The sequence below is a fragment of the Salmo salar genome, chromosome ssa11 (genome assembly GCF_905237065.1).
Source record: "Salmo salar chromosome ssa11, Ssal_v3.1, whole genome shotgun sequence".
NCBI classification, from domain to species: Eukaryota; Metazoa; Chordata; class Actinopteri; order Salmoniformes; family Salmonidae; genus Salmo; species Salmo salar.
The window spans coordinates 30181119-30193396 of NC_059452.1; the positions used below are offsets into that span (position 1 = coordinate 30181119).

Sequence of the window (12278 nt, forward strand, 5' to 3'; positions counted from 1 at the left end):
TGAGCCATTCTGAGGGCCCTTACATACAGTACCTCTGTGGTCAATGTAAATGCCATATTTGACTAACAGGTGACATCTTGTGGATGGATGAAGGTCTGAAAAACACTTTGTTGTGGTTTTTATTATTGAGCAGAGCATGTCATCACGCCAGCCATAGTATGCCTTTGCCCTTGAGATATGACTTAGTTAATTTCATACAAATGAACAACAATTTGACCCCAATTGCTAAGCTGTGAAAAGAAACCTCAATGACTATTCTTATCCTTCTATGGGTATTTCTGTGTTTTCTTTTCTTAAGGCCCTATATCTATTGAATGCCACCCTAATGTACATTAACTAATCTTGTAAAGTTGCTTCAAAATTATACATTTTGTAATTCAACATGAATATTTGACTTGTTCACACTTTATTTCAGCCAATCAATTTCAATTGAAGGGGCTTTAATGGCATGGTGTGCAAATAGTTAAAGTACAAAAGGGAAAATACATCAGCATAAATATAGGTTGTATTTAAAATGGTGTTTGTTCTTCACTGGTTGCCCTTTTCTTGTGGCAACAGGTCACAAATCTTGCTGCTGTGATTGCACACTGTGGTATTTCACCCAATAGATATGGAAGTTTATCAAAATTGGATTTGTTTTTGAATTCTTTGTGGGTCTGTGTAATCTGAGGGAAATATGTGTCTCTAATATGGTCATACATTTGGCAGGAGGTTAGGAAGTGCAGCTCAGTTTCTACCTCATTTTGTGTGCAGTGTGCACATAGCCTGTCTTCTCTTGAGAGCCAGGTCTGCCTTCGGCGGCCTTTCTCAATAGCAAGGCTATGCTCACTGAGTCTGTACAGTGTACATAGTCAAAGCTTTCCTTAATTTTAGGTCAGTCAAAGTGGTCAAGTATTCTGCCACGGTGTACTCTGTTTCGGGTCAAATAGCATTCTAGTTTGCTCTGTTATTTTGAAAATTATTTCCAATGTGTCAAGTACTTATATTTTTGTTTCCACTGCTCACTTGGCAAAATGTTACAATCCCACGTAAACCCAGTGCAGTAGGTGGGGCCTAAAAGTAGTCGGAGGCAGAGTGCCAGATCACTCTCGTCCTCGCTCTACCGTTGTTGTGAACGATGTTATCGCAACATTCGGAGAGCGAACAGAATTCGCAAGATTCGAATCGAGGAAGTGGGGTGATTGCAGAACTACTGTGCAATTCTAATGCTTACTGACGCCATACCGCGACCCGAGCGAGAAGAATGACTCCCCGGAGAGTGTTCGCGCTACCCAGGCAGCAATCCCTGTTTCTTCCGGCCGTCCTTAATCCTTTTGTGCAGGAGGTGAAATTGGCCAAGGCTGACATTATCAAAGTGAGTATAAAATGTAAAATAAATCGATTAACTCATTCATTTATCGGTCACAGAACTGAGGTTGGTATTCAAACGTAAACAGTTCTACTCCACTACCCACCGCTGAGCGCAGCCGGGTGGTTGTCCTCTAGCTCCTCGGCTGTGTGTGTGTCTGGTGGTGCGTGACTATAGCATACAGTACAGGTACATAGCTAATCTAAACCGATGAAACCCTGACAATCCTTTTGTAATACCTTGTTATTGTGTAACACAAACAATGAATGCATTTGTGCACCCTTCTGGAAATTCCTCCAACCATGTGAATTTCTAGAATGAAAAGTCTATAACGTGCGTATTCCTTGGTCAATGGTTGCATTGTTGCGCATTATATGTTGGTTAGGAAATGTGTTTTAAAATGGCTCTTTAAAGTCCCTCTTTCAGTGACATGAAGTCAATAACCTAAACACGTTGTAGATCTGTAAAAAAAAAAACTGGTGTGTGTGATGTTTTTTTCTCTCTCTTTGCAGTGTGTATTCCGGGGAATCTTCCTGGTGCCTATCCGTGCCATCTTCCTGACTCTGGTTCTCATGGTAACATGGCCTGTTGCTGTCGTAACAACATTCTTGCACCCTCTCAAAGGAGCAGTGGCGCCCATGACCGGATGGAGACGGTAAATATACTGCAAAACACCATCCTGTGCCACTACTGACATAGGTCTGTATGTATAACTATTGTAATGAAACAGCAGGCAGGGAGCAGGTCTCGAACCCTCGACCTTCAAGCCAAGGAGCTGATGTAGGCTACATTCCTTAACAGCTTGACAGTTCGTTTTTTGTTGAAGGTGAACAAGAATTAAGCTAGTGTGAAATTACGTAGTTGCGTTTCTCAATGTGTGAAATTCCCATCGCACTTGATGCATAGGAGCAATTCCACATTAACAGAACTGCACAAACAGCACAAACTATTATTCGTTTACCAAATGTTGCATGTGCACTGTGTTTTTGTAACATTTTCTGTGGAAATAGTTCAAAATAGTCATTGTGCATATAGTTGTGTGGTTTGTTTAAAGTGAAAATATGTACATTTTGGGGCGAAGGACCAAATTCACATAGAAATATGAGTTATAGATCTATCATTCTACATGAAAGCAAGCATAGGAATCGGTAGATCTGTTCTATGTGCACTTTCAATGCTTCCCGTTAAGTTTTGTTTTTGAGTCTTTTACTTTCGGTTTTGTACACCAGTTTCAAATAGCTGAAAAAACTATTATTTTGATTATGGAAACTATATTTCATAGAGGTTTCAATGGTACAATGATTGTCTACACTATACTAGCTTATTTTGTCATATAAACTGAAATTAGTCTAACTATTAGAGTTTTAGCAACCAGGAAATGGCATAGAGATTCCAGCATAGTGCAACTTTAACTTTGCAGTCATTGTTTTTGTTTGAACTAGATTTTAAAGTGAAAAATCTGTTTCAGCATCACTCTGTTACCATGGAATTGCCAATATACATCCAGAGCTGTGGGATTTTCACACATTGAGAAATGCATGAAGGACAAAGGAGTAACAACTACGCAATTTCACACTAATTCTTGTTCATCCTCAACTAAAAACTGTGAAGCTACTAAAAGGAATGTAGCCTACATCAGCCCTTTCTGTGTATTTATTTATTTTTATTTAACCTTTATTTAACAAAACAAGTCAGCTAAGAGCAAATTGTTATTTAAAATGACGGCCTACCAAGAGGCAAAAGGCCTCTTGCAGGGACGGGGGCTGGGATTAAAAGAAAAGTAGGACAAAACACACATCACGAGAAGAGAGACAACACTGCATAAAGAGACCTAAGACAGCAACACATGATAACGCAGCATGGTAGTAACACAACATGACAACAACACGATAGCGACACAACATGGCAGCAGCACGACATGGTAGCAGCACAAACATGGTACAAACATTATAAGGCACAGAAAACAGCACAAAGGGCAAAAAGGTGGAGACAACAATACATGATGCGAAGCAGCCACAAGTGTCAGTAAGTGTAAATAATTGAGTCTTTGAATGCAGAGATGGAGATAAAACTGTCCATTTTGAGTGTAGCTGAAGCAGTCTTCATTAGATCTTGTCTGTATCGAAGGAAACAGTATCTACCTCTTCTTCTTTATTTCCTCAGAACGGAGGGGGTCATAGAGATATGTAACATGAGGCCTGATGCAACACATGATAAATAAACCAAATGTGTTCTTCTGTGACTCAAAAGCAGCCCACTTCCCTCTCTCTTTGATTGTATGTGTTGATATGACGTGACCACAGCTACATGCAGCTGCTGGATGTTTATCGCCCGTGTTCAGGTCTGTTTTATTTGATAGTTGTCAACACTAACTAGCTGATGAACATGGAGCACCAACTTAGCTCATAACAACTTAGTACAGTACTACTGACCCTCAAAAGGCTAAGTTGAGGTCCTGACAACACACAGATCTATGTTGACTGTAATATTGGTCCATTCAGATGTAGGCTATATGTATCCATGTTCAGTGTCTCTAAGTGAATATTCCTGACAGTATACAACTGTTAGTTTAATCTGTATAGTTTCATGCTACATGTCTGTTGATGTTTGACTCTCTGGTTCCCCAGGTTCATGTGTCGGCGTGTGATGGCGTTCCTGGGGAGGTCCTACTACTTCTTCATGGGCTTCAGGGTGGTGGTGAAGGGCCAGCAGGTGAGCAGTGCAGAGGCCCCCATTCTGGCTGTGGCCCCACACTCCACCTTCTTTGATGGCATTGTGTGCATCGTAGCAGGCCTGCCCTCCACTGTGTCCCGCACTGAGAACCTCGCCACTCCTATATTCGGCAGTGAGTGTTGTTTCTGTCTGGGTTTTTTTTATTAGAGGGATTTTTTTTTAGAGTGTGTGTTTGTGAGTTAGCAGTAAGTGTGTGGGTCTGTCAACGATAAGTGTGGGTATTTATGCTGATTCTGTTTGCAGATTTAATATCCGTTAGTGTTTATCTGATGTGTGTGTTTCCTCTCTCCAGGGTTTGTGCGGTGCCTCCAGCCTGTAATGGTGTGTTAGTGCTGAGCGATTAACTGACATTTTTAAACAACTAATTGACCAACGGGGTTCAATTATTTCATTTCCATTTAGTTCGTTTTTTTTCTTTGAGCTCAATGCGTACATTGCACACATTCTCGTACATTCTCTAGAGATAAATCAGATACAGCCTGAACTGTGTGATATAGTAGGGAGTTGTAGTTTCCAACAGGCCAATATTCTACATAGTTTAGTGCATAAAACGTGGTAATTAACTACAATGACGATGATCTTTTGCGCATCTGCTTGTCCGGTATATGTTTCTTTTACACCTGCAGCGGAAGACAGAAGAATGCGTGATCGTGAGGTGATATAGAGAGCAGATGTTTCTTCGTGAGGCATCTCTAACTAAAAATACATGATCTTATTGATTGATAGTTGGTATTCAGCAGTCATAAAGTATGCCTTATTTACTTTGAAGAATTACAAAATAGTGATTTGTCAGACAGCATAGGTAGCAATGATGACTTGAAATAAAATAATAAAGCCATCAAATAAAACAAATGTAATATACACAACTGAAATATTTGATTAAAGTAAAGTAATGTGAATAAATGGTGGTTAATAAGTGATAAGCAGTAATGTGCAGTCACTACCATCATGGGACCTTTATTCATTGTTTTATTCTGTGTAACAGCATTCAACCCACATAATGCATAGTGCATTTAATCTTTAAAAGAATAATCATACTCAAAACACTAAAAAACACATTGCTCAGCACTAGTGTGTGAGTTTATCTGATGTGTGTTTCCTTTCTCCATCCAGGGTTTGTGCGGTGTCTCCAGCCGGTGTTGGTCTCCAGACAGGACCCAGACTCCCGTAAGAACACCATTATGGAGATAGACAGCAGAGCCAAGTCTGGAGGCTGCTGGCCACAGGTCTGTCGCATGCGTATATACACACACACAGTCTTGAATAACTAGCCTTGTGGGGACACACAATTCAGTCCCATTCAAAATCCTATTTTCCCTAACCCCTAACTCTAACCCTAGCTCCTAACCATCAACCGAATTCTAACCCTAACACAAATTCTTAATCCTAACCTTAATCCTAAACCCCCCCCATAAATCCCATTTGCTCTTGTGGGGAATAACCAACTGGGGTCCATTTTTTTTCTTAGTTTACTATTCATGTGGGGACGCACAAGTATAGTTAAACACATCCACACACACACATACACACAGCCATTTGACATTTTTTATCATAATTTATCATGGCTTGTCTAGCTTGTAGTCTGATAAAGAGCTTGGGAATGAAACATCACACCTTTTCATACCAAGAATTTGCCTTGTCAACTTCCTCTCGCGTGACATTCCTTCAAACACAATTTCTGTTGCTACTTCTTTGTTATAGAAAGTCTGCTTCATTCAGCATAGAATGAAACATTGGACTAGATCCACCTACATTGTCAGTGGCAGTAGCCTAGTGGTTAGAGCATTGGGCCAGTAACCGAAAGGTTGCTGGATCGAATCCCCGAGCTTACAAGGTAAAAATCTGTCGTTCTGCCACTGAGCAAGGCAGTTAACCCACTGCTCCCTGGGCACCGAAGACGTGGATGTCGACTAAGGCAGCCCACCGCACCTCTCTAATTCAGAGGGGTTAGGTTAAATGCAGAAGACACATTTCAGTTGTACAGCTGACTAGGTATCTCTCTTTCCTAAAATAAACATTTAGTTATTTATGTTCCAGATCCTGGTCTTCCCTGAGGGGACTTGTACAAATCGCTCATGTCTCATCACTTTCAAACAAGGTAGGTTGAACTTCACTACCATGCTTATTTTTAAATAGGAGTAGAAACACCTTTGTGTGGATCCAAGGTATCAACTTATACCAAACAGTGTAGTGTTGATAGGGCATGAAAATCATGTGGGACCCTACAATGTCCATGTTGTATTCCCATTTAACAGGCTGGTTGTCATTTGTTTATAGTGAAGACAGACAGCCTTCCAGGAGAGACACACAGTACCATCCACACTAGTGGTGTCATTGACTTAATGCAAATTCACTTGATGCAAATTCACCACCATGCGGTTGCAGAATGGTGTTCATTTAGCTTCTTTCTGGGGTGCTTGTGTAACCGGTGTGAAATGACTAGCTAGTTAGCTGTGCACGCTAGTAGAGTTTCAATCAGTGACTTCACCCGCTCTGAGACCTTGAAGTAGTTGTTTTCATTGCTCTGCAAGGGCTGTGGCTTTTGTGGAGCGATAGGTAATGATGCTTCGAGGGTGACTGTTGTCGATGTGTGCAGAGGGTTCCTGGTTCAAGCCCAGGTTGGGGCGAGGAGCGGGACGGAAGTAATACTGTTACAATTGTTTTGACACAACACCTCTTCATTTACTCCCAGTATGCTACATGCTATGTGCCTCATTGTGTGGTCAGTCAGCTGATGCACACACAATGGGCTTCTCCAGAGTGAAGGGGCCTGAGTGTATCCATTACTTCCTGAAACAGAACAGTAGCCATAGCGACATGGAATACATTGCACGATGTAATAATGAACTTCAGAAGGAAATGACTGACTGATTATCTTCACTCAATACCAAGAACTAGGCTATTAAGATCTGAGTGAATTGTACAGTAGCACTTTCTATGGTTCAATGCTAAAGCTGTAAACCTGAGAATGCATCTAATAATCAATGCAAATAACAGCATACAAGACCATCAATTACACTCTATGGCATGTTACACTTTTTGCACAGACATTTGCACCTAACTGAATTACTTTGTTTTACTGCAGTGCCAATAGCCAAACCCACAGAAATAATATGAGTATCTTCCTTACAGTACTGATTGGTATATTGATCAGGGTTAGATGAATCCAGCTTCTGGTCTTGTTATTGGTTGGACGTGTACTGTGGGTAAATGAGTTGTCATCGGCTGCACTCTGTCCAATTAGTAGGCTGTCTGTGCTCCTGTGTTTGCACATATAGGTCGTGTGTGTGTGCTCATTAAGTTAGAATAGTAGTCAGTGCTGGAGGTCAGTAGGGTCTCACTCTGTCCCTCTCTCCCCGTCAGGTGCCTTCGTCCCTGGGGTCCCGGTGCAGCCTGTGGTCATGAGGTATCCCAACAGACTGGACACTGTGACTTGGACTTGGCAAGGCTTCAGCTCGTAAGTTTGCAGTGCACTCAGTGGATTACAATCATCAGTGTTGCCTCAACGCTTCGACGCTACATTTCCCCTGTTGTTTTCTGTACAGTCTCTCAGATTGCAACTATGTTCCTGTAACTTCTCCTCATGGGCCATAGTTAGGCCTCAAACTCTGGGAATAGAGATTTTCACTGTTGAGCGATGAATTGTTTTTCAGTTTAGTAGGCTTACATTTCAATCTTGTTGTATGGGATTACCGTTATGCCCTTTGAATAGAGGTGATGATGATTCGTGGTGATGTTCTTTCAGGAAAACCCTGCTGCTTCTCACTCTGTCTCAGCTCTACACCAATGTAGAGATAGAGGTTAGTATTAACACACTACACAGGAATACTTACTTAGGCCAAGAGATAATGACTTCATAACACATTCATTAGCAGTACTTATGTGTTATGTATGGTTTGTGAAGGTGTTATGTATGACTTATGAATGTGTTATAAAGACCTTATTTAGGTAGCCCTCCAGTTAGCCTGTACTTCCTGGTTAGTCCCTGTTTTGATCTTTGCCCTCTCCTCCAGTTTCTTCCTCCAGTTACCCCTACTGAGGAGGAAAAGAAAAGACCTGTGCTGTTTGCCAGGACAGTACGAAATGTTATGGCCCAGTAAGTGTGTGTGTGAATGGTATTACAGCATTTTAATAATAGCTTCCTTATGTCTATTCTTACCCATCTCTTCAATGCTATCCCTATGTGTGTGCAGGGCCCTGGGTGTGCCAGTGACGGACCACACATATGAGGACTGTAGACTGATGATCTCGGCTGGGGAGCTCACCCTGCCCATGGAGGCTGGTCTAGTGGAGTTCACTAAGATCAGCCAAAAACTTGAGTAAGACTGGCTCCTCTGATGCTCTAATACTGTGCTATTGCCACTGTGGCAACACACTATGTCCTGTTATGTACTGTTGTGTCACCCACTGGCAAACTCCACACTGGAGTAACGCTACCTTACACAATACTGCTTTATTTGTCCAACTGCTACATCGGCAATTGGTAATAGTTGGACACACACACACAGACCTACACCCTCTTCCTCCCCTGAGTAAGTCCTTGTGTCCTGCCCTCCTCCTTTCCTCCCCGGTCCCCCTCAGCCTGAAGTGGGACAACGTGAAGAAGGAGCTGGAGGGCTTTGCAGCCGTGGCCTGCTCCTGTAAAGGAGGCCGCATCACAATCCAGGAGTTCGCCAGCTTCCTCAAGCTGCCCATCAGCCCCGCCCTGCAGGAGCTGTTTGCTCTCTTTGACAGGGTGAGAGCCAGTCACATCTAGTTCGGTTCAATCTCTCTTCGAGGCTTTCCTAGGTTGTGTTGGATTGGTGCAAGCTTGGCTGGAGGAAGTCTACACCATATTTCTTACAACATTCCTTTGAAAACTACAAAGGGAAGTGTACGACTGCACTATTCTTTCAAAGCGTGGAGAATCAGACCACAGCTATTCTGTCTGTTCTCTCCAACCTGTGACTGGATGGGCTAAGTAACCGAGGATTTAGTATGCTGTCCCCCGCTGCTTTGTTCATAGAGAGGGTGAACAAACTGTCTGAAGAAATAAAGGAACCATTGTTCATCTTGGAAAAACATACTGTATTGTAGTCCACTGAATGCAATGTGTAGTCTGGCTTTGTTAAGTGATACTTAGCTGTCACTCTGTCTCTCTCTAGGATGGAGATGGCACCATTGACTTCAGAGAGTATGTCATCGGTGTAACCATCTTATGTCGGCCAGCTAACACCGAAGAGGTCCTCCGCACAGCTTTCCAGGTTCGGCCAATAAAAACCCTGCTTGTTGCGAATGTTGCCGTGTCACATTTAGCTGTCCAACACATGACATTGGGGCGTTGGAATATAGCTGACGCAGACTGTCTGTGAGGTCTACCCATGGTTTGGAAGCAATAGAGCAGCACTCAGTGGCTATGATAAAGTCAAATAGGTGTGGGGGGTACTGTGTTTTGTAGTTGTCTGAGGGGGAAATGAAGTAGGTTTGAAAGCCACATGGTCATAAGAGCAATCTCGATTTCAATAAGCAAGCCTATGTGTTGTCATTACTTAACTAATTGTCTCCCTCTCCTCAGCTGTTTGACACTGACGCGGACCAAAGAATCACTCATGAAGAGTTCTCCTCCATGCTTCGCTCTGCTCTAGGCGTGTGTGACCTCAATGTCTCCAAACTCTTTAAGGAGATAGATACAGACAGCTCTGAATTCATCACTTTCGGTAAATAGACCCTTGTGAAGGTCAAAGGTTATCTGAAGTGGAAGACTCCAGCATGAACTAAAGGCAGCTTGCCTTGCCGGAACACCGTAGAAAAGGCCGGGTTGAGCCTTGGATCTCTCCATTCTAGAAATATAGAAAGAGAAATACTATATGGATTTGAAAGTGGGTTATTAATATTTGTATAGTTTTTTTTATCCTTCGTTTTTTAAATTCCCATAGGATATTAACATTACTTTCACCAAAAGTAGCCCATTTTAAACAACAACTTTGTGGAATTTTATTTGAATTTTTATGCTGTAACAGAATTGCTTCTTTAGTCGCTGACAATTTGAATATAGTTCTGATTTGATCCTCTCTGAAACTGAATTCCAGGTATTGTGAGCATTGATAATATACCAGATATACTACTTACTGTAAGTTCTGATTTGATCCTCTGTCACTCTATTTCCCTCTCCAGCCGAGTTCCAGGCGTTTGCCCTGAACCACCCAGAGTATGCCAAGCTGTTCACCACCTACCTGGAGCTCCAGCGGTACCAGGCCCTCCAGGAGGTGGAGTCAGAACTCTCCTCCACCAATCACGTCTGCTCTGAGGACAACCAGGAAGAGAGCATCTCTGACAAAAAGGACGACTAAGTCTGAGGCAGAGACTGACGTTGTGTTCGAGAGCATTAGCATACATTTTGCTCAGTAGCTGATCACGGACGGAGCAAACTGACTGATCTACTGTTAATAATACGGTTATTTAAGATCCAAGGTGATTTGTTGATCAGTAAGTCTGCAGTTGCCGACTGCAATGTCGATCTAGATCATGTACAGAGACGGAGCTCTCAGTTGAATACACAGACAGACGGACTACTGAGTCTGATGAACCACAACAGTCTTTTCTATTGCACTGATTTTAGAGAGCTGGAACCTCATTTTGACAGCATAGTAAAGTATTGTGTTGACCACATAGGAAATAGGATGATGTATGTTTAAATTAATGTTGCTTTTTTACAAAAATAAATCATATATTTTTTGCTTAAATTCTTTCTATGATTTTTTAGTGCCTTAAAAAGATTTGTAAGCAAGGTTTGTAAGAGCTATTGTTTGTGTTTCTGTACAGATGGGGTGGAATCATAGACCTCCAAGTATATTATTTCAGATCCTTGTTGATGTCAGTAATGTGGTCATAGGAAGGATGAGCAATATACGGATATCCACTTAATCCTAATGCTTTTAGGAAGTTGCTCATAGCAATGTTGAACTTTTTGCCAATGTTTTTTGTAGATTCCCCTGCTGATTTTGATTTAAGGAATCCCATTGTTTTGTCATAGTTTTGCCTCTTCAGATGAAAACCCAACTACATAGTGCCAGCCCATAATGTATGTAAATGACCTGGATACCCTTCTGAGATGACTGTATCCTGTACTCTTTAATGTGTCTACCTGTTCACCTCTGTTTTCTACAGAGGTTCCTTGAAGATAACTGAAAAGGCTGCCAAACGTTGCTTTCGTATGAGTTGAAAGTCTTTAATATATGACTGGATTGCAGAAAACGTCATTAATACATTTTTCTAATGATATCAACCCAATCTGGCAACCCAGTAAAGGAGCAATAATACAAGCTATAACGATACATGCTGTGCTTTACAGTTTTTCCACTGCTCAGGGACACGCAATGTAAGTAGTGCTGCTGTATAATTAGCTAAAGGTTTTGCTTTGCATCTGTTTCTATTTGCATTTCCATTGAAGAGTGATGTTGCTGAGGCAGCAGTTGATCCTTATGGCTTTAGCCAAACTAAAGCCCAAGCATCTACTGAAAAATAAGGCAATTTGTGAGCAAAAAGGCAAGTGTGCCTAGTAATACAACAGTGTATTCCAGGGGGTATGTATGGTTTCAAGTTAACTAGTGTGCATTGTTATTTATTTAGCAGAGCGCGTTGTTGCAATTATGTTAATTTCTGTGAACACAGCAAACTTCCTTTTTTTGCAATAAAATCCAGTACAATTTTATATTGTATTTTATAGCTTTCAAACTTCGGTAATTAGTCTTTTTGCTTTCAACTTTCTTGTTCTAATTATGTGTATTCTCCCTGTTAGTGTACTGACTTGTGTGTATGTACAGTGAGGGAAAAAAGTATTTGATCCCCTGCTGTTTTTGTACGTTTGCCCACTAACAAAGTAATGATCACTCTATAATTTTAATGGTAGGTTTATTTAAACCGTGAGAGACAGAATAACAACAACAAAATCCTGAAAAACGCATGTCAAAAATGTTATAAATTGATTTGCATTTTAATGAGGGAAATAAGTATTTGACCCCCTCTCAATCAGAAAGATTTCTGGCTCCCAGGTGTCTTTTATACAGGTAACGAGCTGAGATTAGGAGCACACTTAAAGGGAGGGCATTGAAAATGGGTCGTGGATGGGTATTCCAGCATGACAATGACCCAAAACACACGGCCAAGGCAACAAAGGAGTGGCTCAAGAAGAAGCACATTAAGGTCCTGGAGTGGCCTA

General features: G+C 41.6%; 1 protein-coding gene across 1 annotated transcript; it reads left to right on the forward strand.

The window, feature by feature from the left end:
* Nucleotides 1–1024: 1024 nt before the first annotated feature.
* Nucleotides 1025–11771, forward strand: LOC106562418 (lysophosphatidylcholine acyltransferase 2). The gene is made up of 13 exons (XM_014127296.2): nt 1025–1354; nt 1861–2003; nt 3976–4193; nt 5195–5307; nt 6119–6179; nt 7445–7538; nt 7827–7881; nt 8095–8177; nt 8275–8400; nt 8663–8816; nt 9226–9324; nt 9636–9777; nt 10235–11771. The coding sequence occupies exons 1-13, from the start codon at nt 1244–1246 to the stop codon at nt 10408–10410; spliced, it is 1575 nt and encodes a 524-aa protein (XP_013982771.1). The 5' UTR covers nt 1025–1243; the 3' UTR covers nt 10411–11771.
* The last annotated feature ends 507 nt before the right edge of the window (nt 11772–12278 follow it).

Excerpts from the sequence above, each read along its gene's own strand:
- LOC106562418 (XM_014127296.2), top strand. The coding sequence starts at position 1,244 with ATGACTCCCCGGAGAGTGTTCGCGCTACCCAGGCAGCAATCCCTGTTT. Across the intron at positions 1,355-1,860 it reads CCAAGGCTGACATTATCAAA|TGTGTATTCCGGGGAATCTT; the intron begins GTGAGTATAAAA and ends CTCTCTTTGCAG. Across the intron at positions 8,401-8,662 it reads AAGATCAGCCAAAAACTTGA|CCTGAAGTGGGACAACGTGA; the intron begins GTAAGACTGGCT and ends GGTCCCCCTCAG.